Below are 23,399 nucleotides of genomic sequence, written 5' to 3'. Positions count from 1 at the left end.
GGTGGGGGAGGAGGTGAAGGACAGAGAGGTGGGGAGGAGAGGGCAGGCCCAGCCCTGAGCAGGACCCCGCTCTGCCCGCCGGCCGCCATCACCCCAGGTCCCCGCCGCCTCGGGCTCTTCAAGGCCACGGCCGCCCGGGCGTGAGGGCGCCCACCTGCCCGGCCCCGGTTCCCTGTCTCACACTTTCCCTCACGTCCTGTGACAACGACGCAGGAGCCTGCACAGACGTGGGCAGGCCAGCGGGGGCCGGGCAGGGACAGTGGAGGCCCTGGGGCGGCGCGGTGAGCAGAGCAGGGCGGGGCCCTCACCTCGGCTGCCCCGTCCTGTCCTCACCCGTCGAGGGCCATGTGCAGCGGCTGTGCCCGCCCCCCTGGGAGCCCCCGGCCTGGCCCCATGGCCCCAGCTCGGGCACCTGTGCCTTCGGGGCATCCACCTTGCTCCACATAGAGTGCATATGTGTCCTCCCTCACACAGGCCACGCCCACCTGTACGATCCTCTGAGCGGCGTTGCCTGCCCCCCAGCCCCCAGCCCGGCCCTGTGCCCCCAGCTCTCCCTCAGGGGCTGGGACTGGTGCTTCCTGGTCGGCTGACCCTGTAAGCTCCCCACCCGGACCAGCGTCTGGGAGGGGGAGGAGGCGCTCAGAAACCCCAGGACCCCAAGGTCTGTAGGAGCCGAGCCAGAGGAGCAGAGATGGAGACGGAGCAGGGGCGACTGTCTGGGGCCCGGGGTGCGGCGGGGCTGCCGGCTGAGAGCTGTGGGTGCAGGGGACCTGTGTGTGTGTCCTGGGGACCTCAGCTTCCCCGCGTGACCCCGCCCTCGGAGGCAGCAGAGGCTGCGGGGGAGGGGCTCCCGTGGTGGGGCAGGGCGGGCCGGTACCTGTAGATGGGGTCCATGAAGAAGGGCGAGGGCTTGGCGTAGTGCAGGGACGGCTGCTGGGGCAGCTGCGCCGGGCACGCCTTGGGCAGCCCCTCGCCGGCCCCCGGCTTCCGCTCGCCGTAGACGTGGTTCTTCCGGGGCTCCCGGCCGCCCCCGTTCTGGCTGGCGCGGGCCCGGCTGCCGATGCTGAGGTCCAGCGGCTGCTCCTCGCCGCACACGGGGGCCAGGGCCGCCCTGGGCGCGGGCAGGACGGGCTTCGTGTCCTTTGGCTTGGTGGTGAGGTCGAAGGGGCACTCGGTGCTGGGGCCGCCCGCCTTGAGGGTGTCGCGGGGGGCCCTGGCCTCGGCCTTGACCAGCAGGTTGTGGGTGAGGGCGCGGTCCGTGAAGGGGTAGAGCGAGTGGGGGAAGTTGGGCAGCAGCTGGAAGGGGAACACCGAGTGGTAGGGCAGCGAGCCCAGCTTCTTCTCCTGCATCCCCATCAGCCCGGGCCCGAAGTACTTCTCGGCGATGGACGCGATGGCCTTGATGGAGTCTCCGGCGGCGGCCGAGGCCGTCAGCAGCTGCTCGTCGGGCGGCGGGAAGAAGGAGTGCTGGGGGTAGAAGACGGGCACCTCGGCCACGCTGTTGGCCGTCCCCGCGGGTGCCGGGCCGCCCCCATACGCGGGCTTGCCCTCAGCCGGCTTGCCGGCGCCTTGGCCCCTGTCGCGGTCGCTGTCCACGTCGCTGTCCAGGTCCGAGCCGGTCCCTGTGGTGGTGTCCAGGTCGGTCCCCGTGGTGGTGTTGATGTCCTCGAAGTCGCTGCCGTCCGACAGGTCGCTGCTCCTGGTCTTGAGCTTCTCCACCAGCGCCTCCTCCAGGCAGCCCTCCGGCTTCTCCTCAGGCCCCGCGGATGCCGCGGCACCCTGGCCGCTGTTGCCGACGGCCGAGACGAGGGGCAGGGCCGGGTTCCCCAGGGGGCTGGGGAGCTTGGCGTCCTGGGTGTGGTTCAGCGGGCCCTTGAGCAGCGGCGTGGGAGGTAGCAGTGGCGGCCGGGGGTACAGGGATGGAGGGAAGATGCCGGGGAAGCCGGGGGTGAGGGCCGGGAAGGCCGGGGGCGCCGTGGAGAAGGGGAGGCTCCCGGGGCACGGCCTGGAGGGGAAGTACTCGCCGAAGCCCAGGCCGGCGTGGTTGAGGCTGGGGGAGGGTTTCGCCTTGTCCAGGATGGGGCTGGGGGTGAGGGGCAGGCCTGGGGCAAAGATGCCGCCCGGCGTGTAATGGTTCTTGCCCTCGCAGAAGCGCCGGTGCTTGTTGAGCGAGGAGGTGGTGCTGAACATCTGCCCGCAGTCCTTGCACTTGATCTGCGTGCGGCAGTCGGCATGCATGCGCTTGTGCCGGCACAGGTTGGAGAACTGCGTGTAGGACTTGTGGCACACCTCACCTACGGCGCGGGGGGGGGGCAAGGACAAACGCCGTGAGGCGACCGGGAGCCCCTCGCCCCGGTGGGCGCAGGCTGCACAGCTCTGCGTGTGCAGGGGCACGTGGGGGTGTGCACGCGTGAACGGGCACGTGTGGGAGCCCCGGCCCGCACCGCAGCCTTTCCTGTTTGCAGCTCCTGCCCCGGTGCTGCTGCCGCACGAGCCAAGGCCCCCGCACTGGGGGCGGCGAACCCACTGCCCCGGCCGCGCACGGGCGCATCGGCGGCTTCCTCAGCTGCCCGCGTCCCCGGCCCACGGCCCCGCCGCCTCGGTGCGCGCCGCTCTGGTGGGGCCTGAGCAGACACTGCCACTCCCACCGAGCCTCCCGCTTTCTGGAATGTTCCCAGGCCCCGCCTCCTGTATCCCAGAGGGGCGGGCTTAGGGGTGACAGTCTCGCAAGGCCCAGAGCCAGGGAGTCCAGGCTTCTGGGGGGCGGCCAACGGCACCTGGCTACTGTTTGGGGGCGGCTGAGGACGGCCATGTGCGGTCAGCCCGGGCAGGGGCCCCGCGGGGAGGGTCTGCGTCCACGTTTGAGAAAAGGTGAAGCTGCTGTGGCTGGGAACCCCCGACCCCGGGTGGGCGGCAGCGCCGGGCCTGGTGCACGGAGGCGGCTGGGCCGGCCGGAACCCCCCCAGAACCAGGGGCTCGGGTCGGTGTCTCCCCAGACGCCTGAGAACAGGGTCACCAGCTTGTCTCCCTGCGTGGTTTTCTAACAGGAAAGGGGGGGCACGCACACCCCCCACATGCAGACACACATGCACACATGTGTCAGAGGTACGTGCACACGTGTGCACTCACACACACATGCACACATGCGTGTCTCTCTGCAGGACTGGAGGCCGCGTCCCAGCAGCCTCTCGCTCACCCGTCTCCAGGCTGCCTGAAGGCACAGGAGCCCAGCTGGCTGCCCTGAGGCCGCCGAGTCTGACCATGGCGCCCGCACAGGCCTGGGGAACCCGGCTTCTGCCAAGGCCATTTGGATCTTTCTGGCATCACGCGTGGCTGCACAAAGCGGTAAACTTAACACGAGCCGCTGTAGTCACGGCAGTTCCAGTCCTGCCTGCACTCACACGTGCACAGTCACCCATACGCACACATGAACACATACATGAACAGAACACACATACATGCACATCACCCACACTCACACATGCACATGCGTGTATATCACCCACACTCACAATGCACGCATGTAGACACATGCATGCGCACACGTGTACATCCACCCACACACGCAGACATATGCACGTTCACGCATTCACTTCCACTCACACATGTACCCACACACACACACACACATGCACACAGAGGCACACACAGGCACACATGCACACACACGTGTTCCCTGAGGGCATTTCCTGAAAAGTGGCTGCAGCAGTCTCCCTTCTCTCTGTCCCCCCCCCACCTCCTCTCCGGCTTCCACCTGCACACATTGACCCTGCACACACACACACGTGTACACGCACTGCATGCACACATGTGTGCACACACACACTGCAGGGCACAGGTGAGGCCTGGTGGGAGGCATCCCCTTGGCCAGTGTGGTCAGTGAGGCAGGGGTTGGGTGCCCACCAGAGTGTGCCCCGGGTGTGGCCTTGCTCGTGGGCACGGAGTCTGCATGGGGCCAGCTCCCACACTGCCCACTGCTGGGCGCTCTCCCCGAGGGACTGGCCTCTTCGGGCAAGGGCCAGCCGCCTGCCAGCCTCGCCCTGCAGCCCCGACCAGGCCAGCTTCCTCCTGGCCGGGCGGCCCCTCGCTGCCTGACCTGGGCTCCAGGGTACGAGCTGCCCTCCAGCACACAGACCCAAGGACCACGGCGCGCGTGGTGCACAGGCCGGGGCGGGCAGCTGCTGGCGCTGGGCCTGGCACGCGGGGCTCGGGGAGTGCAGGGCGGCGCGGGCCGGCCCAGAGGCCGCGGTTACTGGAACTTAGCCCACCAAGACGCCCGGCCCCACGGACCCGAGCGAGCTGTGTGCCCGTCCAGGAAGGCAATGCCGCTTAACCGTGTGCATGCTCCTTCGCTCTAAGTCTGACTTCAAGCTCTGAGCTGTGTAGCACACGACACGCGCTGGCTCTCCCGGGGGGGTCTCAGGGACCCTCAGCCCGGTCCCAGGGGGACTTTCCACTTTTGCTCTCTCAGCGGGACCTGGGCTGGGGGCAGAGGGCAGAGGGTGGAGAGAACACAGCCCCCGCTGCCTGGCAGAGGCCCGGCCGCCGGCCAGCACGGCCGCTTTGGGTGAGTGGCTTCCCACTGGTGAGACCACCATGGCCCCGAGACGCCAGGCTCCTCAGAGTGACACGATGGAACCCGAGCGGTCAAGGCTGCCCGGCCTGGGGACAGGAGCCAGGCCCTGGAGCTCTGGGCTGTGGCCTGGAGCGCCTGGCTATTGAACACACGGCACTGCGGTTCCTTCTCTGTTACTTGGAGTAGTGTGGCCCTGCTCGGTGGGAAGTTGTGAGGACGTCATGTGATACTGTCCGTGAGAGAGGATGACTCGGCACCATGTATGTGGGGAATCAGGACTCAGCATGTGTGGGAAACAATGACTCAGCATAATGCACATGGGAAGTGATGACTCAGCATAATGTACATGGGAAGTGATGACTCGGCCTGATGTATGTAGGGAACGATGACTCAGCAAAATGTGGGCAAGTAATGATGACTTGGCATAGTGTGTGGGAAACGATGACTCAGCACAATGCATGTGGGAAATGATGACTCAGCACAATACTCAGCAGCCTGGAACCCTCAGTGGCTTCTGAACTCACTGAGGAGCAGGGTCCAAGTCCCCGCCCTGGTCTACTGGGTGACCTCTGACCCCTTTTTTTAACCTCTCACCCCCCATCCCAAGGCCTCAGTGCCCCAGCCCCCACCTGAGCCTGTTCTGCAGACCCCCAGGGCTCCTTTTCCTCCGTGTCCCTGCTGGACACGGAGCAGCGTCCACCCCGGCACCCACACGGCCCTCGCCGCTCACCGCTGCCCCTGGCCGGTGTGCCTGTCCCGGTGCCCACACACTTGTCTCCTCCTGCTGGTGCGTGGGCACCGTGGGGCCGGGGCTGTCGGGGCCCTGCTGGAGCTCCGCTGGGGTGGGAGCCCTGGGTCGGGGGCCCCTCTGCCACCCCCGCGGCGCCCCGGCCCCTCTGCTGCCGCCCCGGCCCCTCTGCTGCCCCCCAGCCCCCCTGCCGCACCCCCCGGTCCCCCTCTCCCCCCCCCGCCCCCGGCTCCCTCCCCCCCCCCGCCCCCGGCCCCTCTGCCCCCCCGGCCCCTCTCCCCCCCCCCGGCCCCTCTGCCCCCCCCGGCCCCTCTGCCCGCCCCGGCCCCTCTGCCCGCCCCGGCCCCTCTGCGCCCCCCCGGCCCCTCCCCCCCCCCCCCGGCTCACATATGAACGGCTTGACGGTGCTGTGGATGTGCTTGTGCTGTTTCAGGCCGGACGAGGTGGCGAAGGTCTTGCCGCAGTCGGGGCAGGCGTGCGCCCGGGCGCCCACGTGCTGCGAGCGGATGTGCCTCTGCAGGTTGCTGGGGTCGGTGAACACCTGGGGAGGCAGCCGCGTGGGTGTGGGCCCGCCCGGAGCCCCGCCCGGCCCCGCCCCCGGAGCCCCCCGGGCCGCGCGGTACCTTCACGCAGTTCTCACACTCGAAGCGCTTGCCGCTGTCGTGGGACATCTGGTGGCGGATGAGGTTGGACTTCCAGTTGAAGGCCTTGGGGCACTGGTCACACTTGTACTCCCGCTCCTCCGTGTGCACCACCATGTGCTGCTCCAGGCTGCGCCAGAGGTCACAGGTCACCCCGGCCCGGCTGCCCACCACGGCCCCCCGGAGCTCCCCCCCCCCACTCGGCTCATCTTTGGACGGGCAGACGGGTGGCCGGGGCAGAGACCCACCTTCCCGGGTCCCTGGAGAGGGGCGGGACTCCAGGCCCCAGGCCACTATGACCTTGAGGCTAAGCTGGGGCCGCAGAGAGAAGGGGGAGAGGGGCTCTGCACTGCCCGCAGCCCCCGAGGGGCGTGGGGACACGGAGAGGTGGCGGGCAGGCCGGGAGTAGAGGAGGGGGGACCCGAGACGGGACACGGTGCGGGCAGCAGCTGCAGGGAGGGGCCGTGCCGACTGGAGGACCGAGTGCCCCCGATGTCCTCTGGGGACACCGCCTGTCCCCCCACCCCGTCCCCGGGCTCACCGTTAATCACAGCCCGTTAACGACGGCCCAGCCACCCGTTCACGGCAGGGACGCCGCTGCCCGGGCATCGGCCGAGTCTCTTTCCCCGCTGCTAATTGAGATTTATGTGTTTGTGGAACGAGAACGCAGCCGTCCCGGGTGGCGCTCACGCGAGGCCTCCGTCGGGATTGGTCCACACACTTGCTCCTCAGTCACCTGTCCCCGCCCCCTGGGGAGCCAGAGATGGGAGTGGCGGCCAGTCCCGGCCATCACGCGGCCACTTAGCGGTCTGATGGGGTTTGGCTCCGACTTGGCCAGGCTGTCCCAGAGGGAGCCCCCCAGCACAGCCGGCAGCACCGGGGCCTCCCCACTCCACCCAGGAAGTTCCCCCTTCCCAGGTGCACACAGCTCCTGTGTCCTGACCCCAGCGGGCCTTGGGGCACAGAGGGCCAGCGCGGCTTGTCCCCAGCTGCCTGCATCTGGCCCTCACTAGGGCCGCTCTGCGCGCCCTTGGCTTCGAGTCCCTCCTGGGCCGGCGGCTGCCACCGTGGGTCTGGGGACCAGGGGACCCCCCACCATCTGAGAGGGGCTGTGTGTGTGTGTCTCCCGGGGGAGGCCAGCCATGGTCACCCCCCTCCCAGCCTGGGACGGTCTCCCGGAAGCAGCCCTGGGCCGGGGCTCTGCACAGCTTAGGGTCAAGCCTGTGTTCTTTCTTTCTCTGGCTTCTCTGCGGCCCAGCCCTGACCGCGCAGGCCGGCGGGGCCTGTGGCTTCCGGAGGGCAGGCACCTGTGGCTCCTCTGCACACCTGCCCCGCCCCACAGTGGGCGGCGGCTTATGTCGGTGGGGTGGGGCTCATCCCCACCTGCCCCAGGGCCCTGGCCTGTCAGGGTGGATGGGGTGGAGGGACGGGGGTGCTGCTGGCCCCGGGGGGGGGGCTTGGGGAGGACTCGGGGGGGGGGCGGAGGCAGGGGGTGCTGCTGGCCCCGGGGGGGGGGCGGAGGCAGGGGGTGCTGCTGGCCCCGGGGGGGGGGCGGAGGCAGGGGGTGCTGCTGGCCCCGGGGGGGGGGGCGGAGGCAGGGGGTGCTGCTGGCCCCGGGGGGGGGGGCGGAGGCAGGGGGTGACCACGGCCCGGGCTTGGGGAGGACTGGGGGGGGGCGGAGGCAGGGGGTGACCACGGCCCGGGCTTGGGGAGGACTGGGGGGGGCGGAGGCAGGGGGTGACCACGGCCCAGGCTTGGGGAGGACTCGGGGGGGGGGCGGAGGCAGGGGGTGCTGCTGGCCCCGGGGGGGGGCGGAGGCAGGGGGTGCTGCTGGCCCCGGGGGGGGGCGGAGGCAGGGGGTGCTGCTGGCCCGGGGGGGGGCGGAGGCAGGGGTGACCACGGCCCGGGCGGCACCTGTACTTGTTGGGGAACATCCTCTCGCAGTCCTTGCACTCGTGGGCCTGCCCGTCGCCGCCCCCGCCGAGGCCCTGGGGCTGCAGCCCCTCAGCCAGGCCCTCGTCCAGCGCGGCTCCCACCACGCCGCACGCGTACTTCTTGTGGCGCCGCAGGTCCAGCTTGGACTGGAAGAGCTCGTCACAGTCCTCACAGCGGAAGGCGGGCTCCCCTGCGGGAGAGAGAGGACGGGGCAGGGGGTGGGTGCGCCTGACACCCAGCCCCACCCCACAGGGCCCCGGGGCCCCGGCCTCTGCATCATGGGAGACTGAGCCGCACAGGGCCCCTCCCGCGTCTCAGGCCCCGCGCCCGGCGTGCAGAAGGAAGCCAAGCTGAGCGCTTTGTTTATGAATTAGGAGAAGAAAGACGACAGAGCTCCAGTGCATATAATAAATTATTGTCGTCAAGGTCAAACAAATTAAAAGGGGGCAGCTATTATTAAGTTTACGAGGCAGCATCCTGACCACCGTGCCAAGGCAAACAGTCGGCCCGGAGCCGTAATCCCGGCACGGGCTGGGGGTGCTGCGGGCGCATCCCAGCCTCTCCTGACCCACAGATTTCCGCCTGGAGGGAGCCCCCCCGCCGACCCAAGGCAGAGCCTGCGTCTCACACAAATGACCGGCACAGGGCAGCTGCGTGCTCGGGGGGGATGCGTGCGTGCGGCTGCGTGAGGGCTGGGTGCCCATGCCCGTGTGTGCGTGTCAGAGCTTCGAGGTTTGTGTGGCCGTGTGTACAGGTGTGTGGGCCTGCACCCGTGAGTGTGTGATTGGCTGCACGAGTCTGTGTGCACTGGGCTCAACCCTGCACGCGTGCAGTTAGTGTGTGTGTGTGCAAACGTGCATCCTCGCAGGGCTCATGTGTGTGCATACTTCGCATGCATACATGTTTCTGTGTGCATGTTGGTGTGTGTGTTACCTGTGCATGTTTTCTGTGTGTTTATGCATGGGTGACCAGTACACGTATCTGTGTATTTGGCACAGGTAGTGAAGGTGCCTGTTGTATGTGCACATACGGTCATGAGTGTCAGCGTGTCTACAACTGTGTATGTGTGAACACACGTGCACATGTTTGTGTGTGAACATGTATGTGTTGTGGGACTATACCTGTGTGCACGTGTGCACGTGTGGATGTGTGGGGAAGCCACCACTTGGAGCTGTCTGGGGATGTGCTGGGCCCCAATCCCACGTGGGTGCTGGACGCACCCTGGGTCTGGGGAGGGGGCACGCCAGGGTGGGGAGGGGACAGGGGACTCAGCTCCGGAACAATCTCCCTCCCACTCTGAAAGGCACCGTAGGCTGCAGGACCCGCCCCAGAGTCCTCCCAGCGAGTGGCACTGGTACCGCAGGACCACCGGGTGCCCCCGGGCAGGACGGTCCTGGCGCCTGGGTGGAGTTGGCCCGGCCCGCACACCGGGGAGGGCGCTTTGTAAGAGGCCGGGCAGGTTCCTGCTGGTGCAGCCGCTGCCCTGTGTGGGACCAGGGAGGCAGGGTGGTTGCAAGGTCACAAGGAAAGCATCATGGCTGTGAGCATTTGGGTGACCCTCGCGGGCAGCCCTCTGCCCGTCTGTCAACAGGGCCACCCTGGAGGGCGGGCCCCCCCAGGCCCCACGCAGCCGCTCGGGCCGGGACCCTCCCTCCAGCGCCTCGGCCACTCAGTCAGAAAGGCCAGTTTTTGTTTTGCTCTTTCTCGAGGCAAGAACAATCCCAAAGCTGAAATTGGAAAACAAAGACAAGAAGCGATGCCGGCCCCACCCACCGGCCGCCGAGCAGCAGCGTGTTCCCAGTCCTGGTTTGGAATCTGGACGTCAGCGAACGTCCAGCCTGTCCTCCCGCGTCCGAGGGCCCCCTGGGGACGGCGGGGGCGGCCGTGGTGGCCGGCGCTGCCCTCTCGCTCCTCCTCCCGGGTCCCGGCTCAGCTGAGCCACGTCTCCCCCCGCGCCGGGGTGTGCAGCGGTGTGGTCGGGCGGCCGGGGGCCCTCGTGGAGCCGCCCCCCTTTCTGCAGCGTGAGCAATCCCATTTGAAAGAAGCCCCGGGGAAGGCGCCCTGTTCTGAGAAGCGCTCGGCATTGTCTGCTCTCCCGCGCCCCACGCAGTCCCCCACATCCTCTGTGCCGCGTCTGGCGGGGAGGGTGGCGAACACATTATTCCGAGCCTCTCTAAAAAGAAAAGCGGGTTTCAATGGAATATGACTGCCTTTATGTTCCCCCAGAGCGAGAAGTCCTCGTGAAAGAGACCTGTCTCGGCTCTCCCCGCGAGCCTCAGAGCAGCGCCGAAAGTCGCGGCAGCGACAGATCTGCAAGGGGCTTCCCTCAGCGCTGACACTTGTCGCAAGACCCCCATTGCCTTTCTTCACGGAGCCACGGTCAGGGAGAACGTTCCGGCCCCGGGACCGCGGGGTGCAGGCTTGGCTCCCACCCAGGGCAGCCAATCAAGGCCGTCGTCCCTCCCAGGAGACCTGGGAGGGGTCCCCAGCAAACCTCCCCCCCCCCAAGCCAGGCACACAGAGCTGCCCCTGGAGCCGGGGGCACAGGGCTGGGGCCGTGAGGTCCACCTGCTGACCCAGCTCCGCTTCCCGAACGCGCAGCTCGCCTCACGGCAGGGCAGGGATGCCACGGGGAAGGTCCGTGCCTAATGGCTCCGGAGAAGGCAGGGCTCTGGTGCCGGTGGCACCGTGATGCTAATGTGCCCGGCTGCAGCCTCCGCCCCTTCCCCACGGGGCTGAGTGCCCGGCTGCACTTAGCTGCGCTGGGATAAAAGACTTTTTATGATAATTATCTTAGTGAGGAACATTGTTGCATTTTCTTTCTGTTGGGGAGGCAGAGCGCAGTCTTGACAGGGAAAGAGGGAAAAAGTCAAATATTTGATGTCGGGCCATTGTGTGTGCGAAGCAATTAGCCCACAAACGTTTGATAAATTATTAGGAAAATGTAGATGCAGGTTATTTAATATTGGGGCTGGAGGGGGTGGGAGACAGGAATCCAGGGTCTTTTTTTTTTTTTTTTTTTTAAAGAACCTCTGGAAGAAAGAAATTTCATTATACACATGAAATGCCAGGGCGGACGCGGGCGCTGGGTTAAGTAGATTTATCTTTTGGAGCGCTCCTGTGTCATCTGAGACGCACAGGTCTTTTCAACAATTATTTTAAGGGAAATGAGATCTTCCTCCCGCTACTCAGATCTCGCCATTTATTTTTCTTTTCTCAACGGCCCTAATTAAAACCAAACTCCGGAGGAGGGCACGGACGGGACCCGGCTGGTGAAGGCGTCCTTTCCGACAGCCAGCGGCCGCGGTCCACGAGGCCCAGCTGTCCGGTCCGGCCTCGGAGCTGTCCCGCCGACTCCCACGCCCGGCCAGCCAACGTCACCGCACCCCGACGCTGCGTGGCTCGGTGGAACGGCGGCCGTCAGCACTAAGCTGTGTCCCGGGTGGGAAGAAAAAGCCGGGGGCCTCTCCTTTGTCTATCGCGAGTGGGCGTCGGCTCCGGAGGCAGGCAGAAGGGCCAACTGCTTTTCTGTTCACAGTGCGGTAAAGTGGGTGGGCGTGAGGTCGGGGCTGTGCGGGGCTGACGCAGCCTCCCTGGGACTGCCCAGAGGCCAGGGGCCTGGAAGAGCGAGCAAAGGCCCCCGAGCCCAGTGGCGAGGCCGGGGCTTTCCCGAGCACCCCGGGAGGCCTTCATCCCGCCTGCAACTGCTGCCGGCGCCTCCCTGCTCTCTGCGCAGAGAATCCCTCCCCAACACTTCCCTGGGACCCGAGCCCCCAGCCAGGGGCCCTGCTTTGCGCCGCACTGTGCCCCTGTCCTGTCTCAAAGGAGACTCTGGGGCTCATGGCCGCCGGCGCTCAGGGGCAGCCCAGACGCTACCCTGTCGCCCCCTTTGGGATTTTGTTTCCACGTTGCTGTCCCAGTGGGAACAGCCAGGGGTTCCGGAAGCCGACGAAAAACACAGTGCAGGGCAGGGCCCCGTGGGCGCAAAGCGCTTTTGCCATGGGGTGTACGAGGGCTCTTCCGCACGTGACGGCGTCAGCCGCAAATTCCTCAACTCCCTAAAGTCCCCTGGGACAGTCACTGAATCACCTGGGACCCTCACTGAGAATTCAGCTCAAAGCCAATGCACCCACATCCCCAGGAGCCCCTGGCAGCCCCCGGGCGGCGCCCCCAGGTGGGTGGGATCTTACCATCCAGTGCGGGCGGCACGGCGCCCAGGGCGTAGGCGCCCTCCCTCACGTGCACCAGCAGCTCCTCGCCCGGCTCGATGTCCTTGATGACCTTATAGTAAATCTAGGGCAGAAGTCAGAGACAAAGGTGAGTGTCGCTGTCCCCTCGGCCCCCCGCGGCCCCGGCCCCTCGGAGCTCTTGCCCAAGAGGAGCTGAGCCCCTTCTCAATCTGCTTTGTCCAGCTTGGGGACACGGGTAACGGGGTGCAAAACCAAGGGTGAGGGTCCCTCTCGCCCACGCTCCCCAGCCCGGGGGCTCCCTGGGGGAGATCGGCAAGAGTGGGGTCTGGTGGAGTCTCGGGTCTCTGTCCGTGCCAAGTGTGTGAAGCCAACTCCATCATTTCAGACAGCAGAGTCCCGGAGGACAGGCCCACGGTGGGGAGGGGCGTCTCTCAGGGCAGCCCAGGGTCCGCCCCCCACACACGGGTGTCTGGGGCTCCGGCATAGGAGCAGTGACCAGCAGGCCAGGCCACAAGACTGGCTGGGGGGCTGGGGAGAGGTCCCAGACAAGCCCACCTGCCCAGGGCGACCTGGGGCCGGGGTCCCTCCTGAGAGGTCCCTTGGTGAGGAGGGGGCTGAAGTGGGAGGGGTGCAGAGAGCAGAGGGCTGGTGCTGACTCCGGGAGCAGGGACTGGGGGCAGACGGCCGCCCCTGCTGTGTCGGGGGGGTCCTGGTTGCTGGCCCTGCTGGTCTTTGGCTACATGTGCCCCCCCCCCCCGCCCGCCCCAGGCCCTGACCCCAGGCTGTTTCCCGGGGAGGCCTGCGTTGTGTCCCCGGCTCCTAGCTTTGGCCTGGCTACGGAGGACATCTGGGGAGTAGACCAGCGGACAGAAACTCTGTCTCTCTCTTTCTCAAATAAACAAAATAAACAAAGATAAAATGAAAAACTCGAGAAGAGAGACGGGTCGAATCAGCTCCTCTGTTTAAACCAAGCGTCGCTCAGGCCTCAGCTGTGTTCTGTCTAAAACCATCACACAGTGGCTGAACAGCCGCCTTGTGATCACGGCCGGACCGCCAAGTCGGAGCCACAGGTGGAGAGGAGGCGGGAGCGGGCTGGGCCGGGGGCGGGGGTGGGAGGCGGCGCAAGGTGCCCTGGTGTGGGAGCGGAAGGCGCGGGCCGCGGTCCGGGGCTAAGTGGACCGGAGCGCACCTGGCCGCGGCGCGCATCCCTCGTCTCTGGCTCTGGCTGGGTCCGGCGCGGGGCGCCAGCCGCCTCCCTCCTTCGCCGCCGACCTGGTCCGGGGACCCGCGGGCGCCTTGCGGGACGCGCGGGGGACACAGGGCGGGCGGGCCGGCAGCCGGAACTGACCGCGAGCGGCGGGGTGGGGGGCGGGCAGCGGCACAGAGCGCGGGGACTTTCCCGGCGTCCGCGCACGAGGCCCCGCCGGCCCGGCGCGCAGAAGCCCGGGGTTCTCCCGGGCCAAGGCCGCCTCTGGGGAGCCGGAGCTTGCGGACCGAGGCATCCACACCGCGCGCTGCCGGGCGCCGCCCCTCCACGCGGTGACTTCCCAGGGGTGCCACCCCTCCTCCCACTCACGCGGGAAGCCCCGGCCGGCCCTGCAGTTTCCAGGCCAAGAGGAGGAGCTGGGAATGAGCTCAGGGACAGAGACCCCGCCAGTGCGGCCCCTGCTGCCCATCGCCCCAGCGCCCTGACCGTCAGTGACAGCGCTGAGTGCCCGCGGTGTGTGAGCGCCAGGCCGGGAGTTTCTGTTTGGTTTAAGGCTCTGAGGGCGGGAGCCCTTTAACAGCCCGTTTACTGCCCAATAAACGTCTCCAAACGGCTTTAAAAATAACCAGGCTGCCAAACGGCCCGGCTCCGCCCTCCAGGCCGGCGCTGGATGAGGACCGCGCGGACCACCACGCTCTCCAGCCCGGGAAGGGGGCTCTGTTCCAGACACACAGGCAGCTCCTCGCATGGACCCGAGCTCTGGGACAAACCCTGGAGGAGCCTGTTCTCAGCAGAAGGCGGGACACGCTGGGGCAGGGTCCCGGCTGGGGCAGGGTCCCGGCTGGGGCAGGGTCCCGGCTGGGGCAGGGTCCCCGGCTGGGGCACGGTAGGCTGAGCCAGGCCGAGCCCTTGGCGACGTCACGTCCCCAGCCGGCCATCAGCTTGTGGCTGCTGCCTCCTTCCAGGCCGTGAAGTCTTTCTGGTAGCAGCCGAGCAGTCCCCAGGGGAAGACCCCGCCCCCCAGACGGGGAGACCTAAGGAGGCACCGGCTTGCTCTCCTGTCCAGTCCCAGAAGGGACCCACGGCAGCGCTGCCGAAGTCCCTGGATCCCTCCGAGGGTCTGGCCCAGGTGGCACCAACGGCCTCCGCCCTGCGCCAGGAGTGAATGAGTTCTTCCAACAAGTGGCCTGCTGGCCACGTCTGCCCCTCTGCTCGGTGCGGCACGAGGAGCCGTGCAGGACATCCCAGGGCGGCACAGGCGATGCTTCCACGGCGCCGAGCCCAGCGGCGGCACGGACGCCTCGCACCATCCCCGGTCTCGGGGTTTGCCTGTGCTCGAGTTCCTGCAGCCTCTTGCGAAGGGCGGGCAGGCGGCGGGCGGCCTCTGAGCCCTCTGCCAGGCGGAGTCCCCAGGGGCCCTGTCCACCTCTCACCGGGCCTTCCGAAGGGGTCGGCTCACAGGTTTAGCCCTGGTCATTTTCTATTTTTTAACCTCTGCAGAGCACTCGGGTTGTGGCCTCCAGGATCCCGAAGTTTCCGGGTGTCTTAGCCACTCGCTGTCCTCCCACTGTGGACATCCAGTGCCCTGGGGCTGACAGACCGAGGCAAACGTGCCACACTGACAGGACGCCAGCGTCGGGGGCTGGGTGCGGGGCGCGTGGGAACTCCTTGGAGAACTGCACGGTGGTCACCGTGCAAATCTGAAACTTCTGAAGTGAAAACTTGGACGAAACCCACACAGGGCAACGCTCCCAGGTGGCAGGGCGGGCACGCTGTGTCCGTTCCCTGTCCCTCCGGCCTGCTCTCCCTGGGCTGGGTGGGAGCGCGGGGCAGCAGGCACGGGCAGCCTGCAGGGCCCGGGCAGTGGGCTCCTAGCCAGGTCACGGTGAAGCAGATTCCCATCTGTGTCGGGACCTTTGCTATCTTGCTGCTATAGATTGTGGTCTTCCCAAGCGGCTCAAACACAGCACATTGTCCGCCCCTTCTTCCTTGGCCGGGGGCTCTGGACATGGAGCACAGGAAAGGAAACCGGGGCCCACGTCGTCCCTGACGACCTCTGCTGATGACGCCTTCATCCGCAGTCCTCAGAGCCGATCACCATCGTGCTGGACTGGGCGGTGGAAGGTATGAAAGGGGATGGGCATGGGGGCCGGCGCTGTGGCGTAGCCGGCTAAGCCTCCACCTGCGGCACTAGAATCCCATATGGGTGCCGGTTCAAGTCCTGGCTGCTCCTCTTCCAATCCAGCTCTCTGCTATGGCCTGGGAAGGCAGTGGAAGATGGCACTTGGGCCCCTGCACCCACGTGGGAGACCTGGAGGAAGCTCCTGGCTCCTGACTTCAGATCGGCACAGCTCCGGCTATTGTGGCCATTTGGAGAGTGAACCAGCAGATGGAAGACCTCTCTCTCTCTATCTCTCTCTCTCTCTCCCTCTCCCCCCCCCTCTCTCTTTCTCTCTACCCCCATCTCTCTGCAACTCTGCCTTTCAAATAAATAAAATAAATTTAAAAAGATAAATACAAAAAAGAAATGCTACAGTGACTCCCCTGTCTGGCCTGTTTTACTTTCAGAGGGAAAATCCATCAACCATTTGAGCCAAACAGAGTAGAAGTTTATGATTTTAATTTAAAAAATTGCGGAGGGGAGAGGATTGGGGCAAAGGGAGCAGGCAGTGGGGGGACCAAATGGTGCTCGTGGGGGCCCAGCAGGGAGGAGGGCTGGGCGTGGGGCTGGGCACGGGGCGGCTGCCGTGGGGGCTCTCACAGGCTGCGGAGGGGCCGCCCCTGGGACGGGCTGGTGCTGTCTTCTCCGGGTGCCTGGCCCGCCTTGGGGGCTGCACAGCAGGACAGAGTAGGGCTGCTTTTCGGGACAGCAGGGTATGGGGGGCAGTGTCTGGTGAGCTGGCCTGGGAACCTCTCTGAGATGTGCCGGGGCCCGGAGCCCCCGCCCGAATCCTGCTCCACGTCCCCGCCCCAGCCCCGCTGGCCAGCGGCCGCTCTGCCTGCCACCCGCATTGCCCAGCCCTGGTAAAGCAACAAAGCCAGGAACAAACCCTGTCTTCGTCTCCCAAAACCTCAAAACCGCTGGAGGAGGAGCCCCGGGGGGCCCCAGAGGGGGGAGTCGGAGCACAGTGGGGGAGGGGCGGGGCTTTCGCCTAAAGGGCCCGAGATGGGGGGGCTGCCGCTTCGGCTTCAGGCCAAGATGAGACCGGGCACCGGAGCGTGCCACGGTGCTGCTGGTACGGCACGGCAGGTGCCCACCGAGGCCCAGCTGCGGCTGCGCCCGCCACCCCACAAGGCCCCCAGCGTCTGCTGTGGCCCTCCCGTTCCTGCCCCCCGGCTGCCCCAAAGCCTTTGGTACTTCAGGAACAGGAAAACCCTGAGCCGAGGGCGCCGGGCGAGGCCCAGCACCGCCCGCTGCGGGCTCCCGGTGCGTACGCAAAACCGCAAGTCACCTTTCAGATGCTGGGCGCAGCCCCGGGAGGAAGCTCATAGCCTCTGCTGAGGCCCGGCTGCTCTGCACCCTGTCCGGAGACGCGAGGAGGGGGTGCCGGTTAGGGGGGCCCCAGGGGTGGAGGCTGGGGGCTGGGCCTGTGTGCAGCCCCTCCCCACCTCACTCCTCCCAGTCCCTCAGCCATGGGGGTGACTCCAGTTCACAGAGTGGTGGGGACCTGAGCCAGGGCGTCCGGCACACCCGCAACCCCCATCCTGCAGTGGGAGGGAACCCCTGGGCTGGCACTGCCTGGGCCCAGGTGCTCTGGTGTCTGTGCCCGCCCACTGGCCAGCGGCCACACAGGAGCACAGAAACCGGCCATGCCCTGTTCCAGGCAGGGGTGTGGGGCGTGGAGGTGACATGGGGGCCCGTGGGCCGGGCAGCTGCCTGGGGAGCCGTGAGCTGCACAGTGAGATGTAGGGGCTCGTGCCCCCAGAGCCTGAGTGCCCAGGGCCAGGAGGCCCCGTGATGGCCGAGAAGGACCCGGTCCCCCCCACCTCCACCCTGTGCTCCCTCCCAGGGGTTTGGAGGGTGCACAAGTTCTGGGCCCCCTGGCGGAAGATTCCGGCTGAGAGCCTGAGCCGCCCCCGGAGCGTCTGCCCGGGACCTGAGCCTCTGCCTCGGGTTGCTGTGGGTTCCGCCCTGGTCTGTGGCCGCCTCTGAAGCCCGGGGCCCAGGTCAGTCTGGAACTTCAGCACGTGGCTCTCGGGTTTCTCCCTTGTATTCCTTGCCGATGCCGCGGGCAAACTCTGCCATGTTCTGTGACCTCAGGCGTCGGTGCCTGTGGTCCCCTCGTGGGTGTGAGCAGTGCCGGCTCCTGTGCTGAGCGAGGCCGTGCATGGGGCGAGGCCGTGAGAGCCCACGAGTGCTGGGAGATCCCGGCAGAAGCCCTGGGCGCCTGGCGCGGCGTCTCCATCTTGCAGAGAATCCCGCCTTCATGCACCATGCATTCTGCGTCACATTTCTGGAAGTTTCTCTCGCAGCTCTGCCGAGCGTCCACAGGTGGCCTCCAGGGAAGCCGTGGTTCTGCGGCCAGCACCCGGGAAGCCATGGCCTTGCCTTGAGGTCCCGTGCCGTGTGCTCCACTGCGTCCCATTCTAGAAGTTTCCACAGAGTCACTGCACTCCCTCAGCAGGTGCCTGCCAGGGGCTCCGAGGGCGGCTTCTTGGAGGGGATTCGCGCTCGGGCTCGTTCAAAGGAAAACATGGCCTGGAGCTCATTTTCCTTGGATTGCTGGAATTCAAAGCTGGATGAGGCGCGAGGTGCCTGGCGGCCCAGCCGCCTCCTGTCCGTGCCCACGGGGTCTCCTCCAGCCTGGGTTGGCTCCCACGCCCCTAGCACCCCAGGGGCTGCCACGTGACTTACGGTCGAGGCGCCGCTGGCAGGAGGGCTGCTGGGACTCTCCCTTGCCCCGTCCTCACGGTGTCCCCCGTGGTGGGCGAGGGAGCATCCTGGGGACGAGGGCGCGATCTCCCGTGAGGGTGGAGGGGTTGCAAGTGTCCCCAGCGAGGGGTTCCTCTGTGCTGCGGGCTGTCTGGGGGTCACACGTGCAGTTCCCTCTGAGCGTGGCTTTGCTTCAGCCCCAGACACAAGGCGGGGAGAATTAGCCCCACGGGGCCGTGTGCAACGGAGCCCGGGCAGGACGCTGGGTGTGGGCACCGGGGCCAGCCTGGGCTGAGGCTGGGGCGGAGCTGCAGCTCAACCTCCTCATGGGACAGGGGAGTCCATGCCGCCACTCTGCGGGCACCAGGTGCCACGTGCCACGTGCCCCGGCCATGCCAAGCCTGGTCACGTAAAGGGCTCCGTGCCATGTGTGGCCCTCGTGGGGCTGAGACGAGGCTTGCTGAAGTCTTGGTGACAACTCAACGGTCCGTGGAGACGAGCTGCTCCTTGACCGCCCCCTCCCGTGTCTCGGAGAGGCCGCAAAGGCGCCTGCTTTGCAGTGGAGTTCGGCTCAGATGTTCTGAGCAAGACGTCCGGGTCTCGCGCTAGTCCGGTCTGCAGCTTGCAAGAGCCTGGTCCCGGCCCCAGCCACGCGGTGCACCTGCCACGCAGCTGCGCTTTGCCAGGGACAGCCAGGGACAGGCGCACCCCCAAGCCAAGCTCCGGGGGGGGGGGGCGTGTTCTCATGGGAGCCTTGGTGCCTTATCGCCAAGTCTCCAGGGCTGGCGCTGTCGCGTAGCGGGTAAAGCCACCGTCTGCGGTGCCGGTGTCCCACATGGGCACCAATGAGAGCCCTGGTTACTCCACTTCCAATCCAGCTCTCTGCTGTGGCCTGGGAAAGCTGTGGAATATGGTCCAGGTGCTCGGGCCACTGCACCCATGTGGGAGATGCCGAAGAAGCTCCTGGCTTCAGCCTGGCCCACCTTGGGCCATTGCGGCCATTTAGGGAGTGAACCCGTGGATGGAAGACCTCTCTGTCTCTCCTGCTCGCTCTCTGTAACTCTACCTTCCAAATCAATAAATAGTTTTTGTTTTAAAAGCTAAGTCTCCTCTCCAATTTCACTGCTCTGCAAGGGCACAAGATTCTTTTATTTAAGTCCTGATTATTTAAGTTCTGGTACGGACTGTTACTCTTTTTATCTGTCTGTCTGTCTGTCTGTCATCCACCCATCCACACCCGCCTGTCTATTACAGCTTCTTTTCTTTCTTTCTTTCTTTCTTTCTTTCTTTCTTTCTTTCTTTCTTTCTTTCTTTCTTTCTTTCTTTCTTTCTTTTTTTTTAAACAGGCAGAGTGGACTGAGAGAGAGAGAGAGAGACAGAGAGAAAGGTCTTCCTTTTTGCCGTTGGTTCACCCTCCAATGGCCGCTGCGGGCGGCGCACCGCACTGATCCGAAGCCAGGAGCCAGGTGCTTCTCCTGGTTTCCCATGCGGGTGCAGGGCCCAAGGACCTGGGCCATCCTCCACTGCCTTCCCGGGCCACAGCAGAGAGCTGGCCTGGAAGAGGGGCAACCGGGACAGAATCCGGCGCCCCGACCGGGACTAGAACCCAGTGTGCCGGTGCTGCTAGGCGGAGGATTAGCTTGTTGAGCCACGGCGCCGGCCACAGCTTGTTTTCAAACACTTTGGTTCTCCGGCAGGCAGCTGAGGTCCGGCCGTCAGGGGGAGGGGTCTCCTCCCCACAGTCCTGGGCTCGGACAGAGCCACACGGCCAGCAGCCCCGGGCGGAGGAGCGCAGTCAGCGGCGGCCGTGGTGCCACTCTCCGTGCAGAGTCTGCCGCAGCCCGGGGCCGCCCAGGTTCTCCAGGTCCCCAGGGGAGGGTGGCCTCTGTCCCCACAGTGGAAGAATTCACGTTTGCAGAGGAAGCCACGCGGGAGCCTGAGACATTGCAGGAAGAAGTCAACTCGGGGGACAGAGACGGCGGCCGCCGCCCAGGAGACCCGGCGTCCACGTGCAAACTTGGAATTACAGCCACGGCCAGAGCCGCTGGCAGACCAGGGCCGTCAGGAGTGATTCCGCCTCTGTTCCCCTGGTCACCGACCCCGCCAGTGCTGCCCGCAGCCTGGGAGGCTGGCGCAGCGAAGCCACCCGGGGCCAGGAGGCAGGCAGCACGTGGGACGGGGTCCTCGGCCGCCGGCCTGGCTGGAGCCACGGTTCCAGGCGTCCCTCAGTGCTGGTGGGGCCACGGGTTTGCCCCGGGCAAGGGCTTACAGCATACGGGGCCATGCCCTCGCAGGCTGGTCTGTCTGTCCCCGGGGTCTTGGCGCCCTGGCCAGTGAGGACCTCCTGCTCTACGGGGTTACACAGCTCCCTTTGCACACGGCTCCTGGGCTCCCAGGGCTCCTGGGCAGTGGCCTTCCCAGGCCAAGTGGGCCCTGTGCTGTGGTCCTGGCTGCTCCTTCCTCACACTGACCCGGCACTGCCAGCCCCGGCAGGACTGCGGCCGCAGCCCCCCATGAGGTCGTTCACTGGGGGGGGGAGAGGCTCCCCAGGGGCACAGGCACCTGCACCACCACCAGTCGGGGTTCAGCAGAGGCCTCTGGCCACGGGGCACCCCGGCCAGTCTTGGGGCCGTGCCCATGGGGACGGCTGGAGCCCCACCTACCTGCTCGTTGATCTGGCACATGGTGAGGTTCTGGTCATCACAGGAGCACGCCACACGGATGTACTTGAGCCAGCTGCCCGCCGCCGGGCCGGCGTCCACACAGAACTTCTCCGCGCCCAGGTCCTCGGAGAGCTGCTGAGGACGGAGCAAAAGCAGGAGTCAGGGGCAGGCTGTGTGCTTGCCCCAAGGCCCTGGGGCAGGCGGGCCGTGAGCACCTGGGCCCTGGGCCCGGCGGATGTCAGCGAGGCCCGCGGTGCCCCCCAGACTGCCCACGCCCAGCACAGGGGTGGGGGCCGCCTTCCCTCACCGAGCGGATCACAGCCAGGGCCAGGCGACAAAACGAGGCGTCAGCGCCGCCTGAGCTCCCCACTTGAGAGAGAGCAGGGGCCGCTGGGGCCGAGCCCTGGGCCCTCTGCAGAGGAAGCTCGGGGCGGTGAGCTCGAGAAGGTAGAGGTGTCGCTGGTGTGCGGCTGCACACGGGCCTGGGGGGGCGTCTGCCGTGTGCACGCGTGTGCACGCTCGGGTCAGTCTGCACAGGGTCCCCAAGCTTTCAGTCTCGGGAACACTGGGAAGCGTCAGTGCCCACGCAGCGGCGAGTGAATGCCCGGCTTTGCCCACCATGCCCAGGGAACGCGGCAGCCCCTGGCCTCGCTCCACTGCCGGTGGTTGACGAGGCACGAGGGCCATTGCTCGGCCGCGGTCTCCGATTTGGCGCCGCCCTGCCCTCCAGGAGGGCACCTGGGGGTGGCGGCAGCAGGTGGGGTCCAGCCCCTGCCCCTCACCTGCTCAGCTCAGCGACGGCTTTGGGTTCTGACTGCAGAGCCTCCAGCGCATTTGGGCAAGTCCCAGGCCGCCCAGCCTGGCCCGGGACAGAGGGAGCGGGGGGGGGGGGGGGGGGGCAGGGGCCACTCGGAGGCCCCGGAGGTAGAAGGGCTGTGCCCAGGGGCTGGGGGATGGGACCTGGGGGTCAGCAGGCCCAGCGAGGTCAGGGCAGGGGGACGGGGGCCAAGCGAGGCCCTGGAGGCTGGCTGTGCACCACAGGCCTCGGTCCCGGGGTGGGGGAGGCCCGTGGGGAGGGGACTTCGGCCTCTCTCCTGCTCTGCCTGCTTTCTGTCCCCTGGCCACCACCAGCCAACAACCCGGGGGTCCCCGAGGAGCAGGCGGTGAGGCCCTGAACGCCAGGCCTGGGAGACCCCGTGCGTGTGTGTGGGCAGGCTTTGCTCCCAGGCTCAGCTCAGCTGCAGGCTGGTGGTGGTGGCGGGAATGCCACCCCGCCTTGCGGCCTGGGCCTGCTTCCAGCCTGGGCTCCGTGCTCCCCAGGGCCGGCCGTGAGTCCCATGCACCCCATCCCAGGACCACCACCCCACAGGGGACAGGCCCCCCCCAGGCAGCGAGGCCTCCTGCCTGCGACAGCGCTGACAGGAAACCTCTGAGAGACCCCCGGCCGCGCTGTGGTTGGCGACACCTCCCCCAGCCGGGGCACCTGGGCTGCCTCAGCCACGGGGGGGAGAGGCTGGGCCCCCAAAGCCAACAGAGCTCCCTGCCGCTGCCCCCGGCTGCCCCTGCCCCACAGCTCCGAGCGCGTGGGCGCCCGGGCGCCAGTGTCCATCTCCCTCTGTCCCCACCGGTGCGCTGGAGAATGACGCCGGGAGCTGTCCCAGCCATCACCCAGGACCCTGCTGCCCGGGCTGCTCCTGGGGCCTGGTGTGGCTCGGGGGCGACTCAGCCTGGGTTTCCAGGGCCCGGGGCCTGTCTCTCCACGGAGCCGCTGGAAGGAAGTCCACGTCACTGGCCAAGGACATGGAGGCTCCTCCCTCTCCAGTGTGTGGGCATTGCATGTGCCTGCGTGAGCTTGTGTGTGTGTGCCCGGGCACCGTGAGAGAGAGGAGAGGCATGCATGTGCCTGCGTGAGCTTGTGTGTGTGTGCCTGGGCACCATGAGAGAGAGGAGAGGCATGCGTGTGCCTGCGTGTGCATGTGTGCGTGCGCACGTGCCTGTGTGTACATGTGTGTGCTTGTGTGTACATGTGTGTACATGTGTGTGCCTGCATGTGTGCTGCAAGTGTGTCCCTCGCGGGGCAGCCAGTGTGTTCTGGAAACCGTGAAATCCGCCCCTGAGAAGAGGCCCCAGAGGCCCCAGAGGCCCCAGAGGACCTGCCCGCCCCTGGATTCCCTCCTTTGTCACCACCATCCCTGGAACAGGGACGCCCTCCCCGGGCAGCCACCACCCTGCCCTACAGCCTGGCCCCTGGGCAGCCACCACCCTGCCCAAAGCCTGGCCCCCAGGCAGCCACCACCCTGCCCAATGCCTGGCCCCCGGGCAGCCACCACCCTGCCCTACAGCCTGGCCCCCAGGCAGCCACCACCCTGCCCAATGCCTGGCCCCCGGGCAGCCACCACCCTGCCCTACAGCCTGGCCCCCAGGCAGCCACCACCCTGCCCAATGCCTGGCCCCCGGGCAGCCACCACCCTGCCCTACAGCCTGGCCCCCAGGCAGCCACCACCCTGCCCTACAGCCTGGCCCCCAGGCAGCCACCACCCTGCCCTACAGCCTGGCCCCCAGGCAG

At 67.0% G+C, this 23,399-nt stretch overlaps 1 protein-coding gene across 5 annotated transcripts in view; it reads right to left on the bottom strand.

The window, feature by feature from the left end:
* The window catches only part of PRDM16 (PR/SET domain 16), a 246,776-nt gene that overhangs the window by 13,781 nt on the left and 209,596 nt on the right, over positions 1–23,399 (bottom strand). For 4 of the 5 annotated variants that reach the window (XM_062190314.1, XM_062190315.1, XM_062190317.1 and 1 more), the window contains 6 exons: positions 20,834–20,968; positions 12,091–12,193; positions 7,880–8,090; positions 5,948–6,095; positions 5,712–5,865; positions 878–2,294 (listed from right to left, as the gene is read on the bottom strand). In XM_062190314.1, the coding sequence (XP_062046298.1) occupies positions 878–2,294; positions 5,712–5,865; positions 5,948–6,095; positions 7,880–8,090; positions 12,091–12,193; positions 20,834–20,968 (2,168 nt within the window). The remainder of the gene's footprint in view (positions 1–877; positions 2,295–5,711; positions 5,866–5,947; positions 6,096–7,879; positions 8,091–12,090; positions 12,194–20,833; positions 20,969–23,399) is intronic. The other variant, XM_062190316.1, reaches the window with a different exon arrangement.

The sequence above is a fragment of the Lepus europaeus genome, chromosome 5 (genome assembly GCF_033115175.1).
Source record: "Lepus europaeus isolate LE1 chromosome 5, mLepTim1.pri, whole genome shotgun sequence".
Classification (NCBI taxonomy): Eukaryota; Metazoa; Chordata; class Mammalia; order Lagomorpha; family Leporidae; genus Lepus; species Lepus europaeus.
Note: the sequence above shows the minus strand (reverse complement) of the source record. Positions and strands in the feature narration are given on the sequence as shown.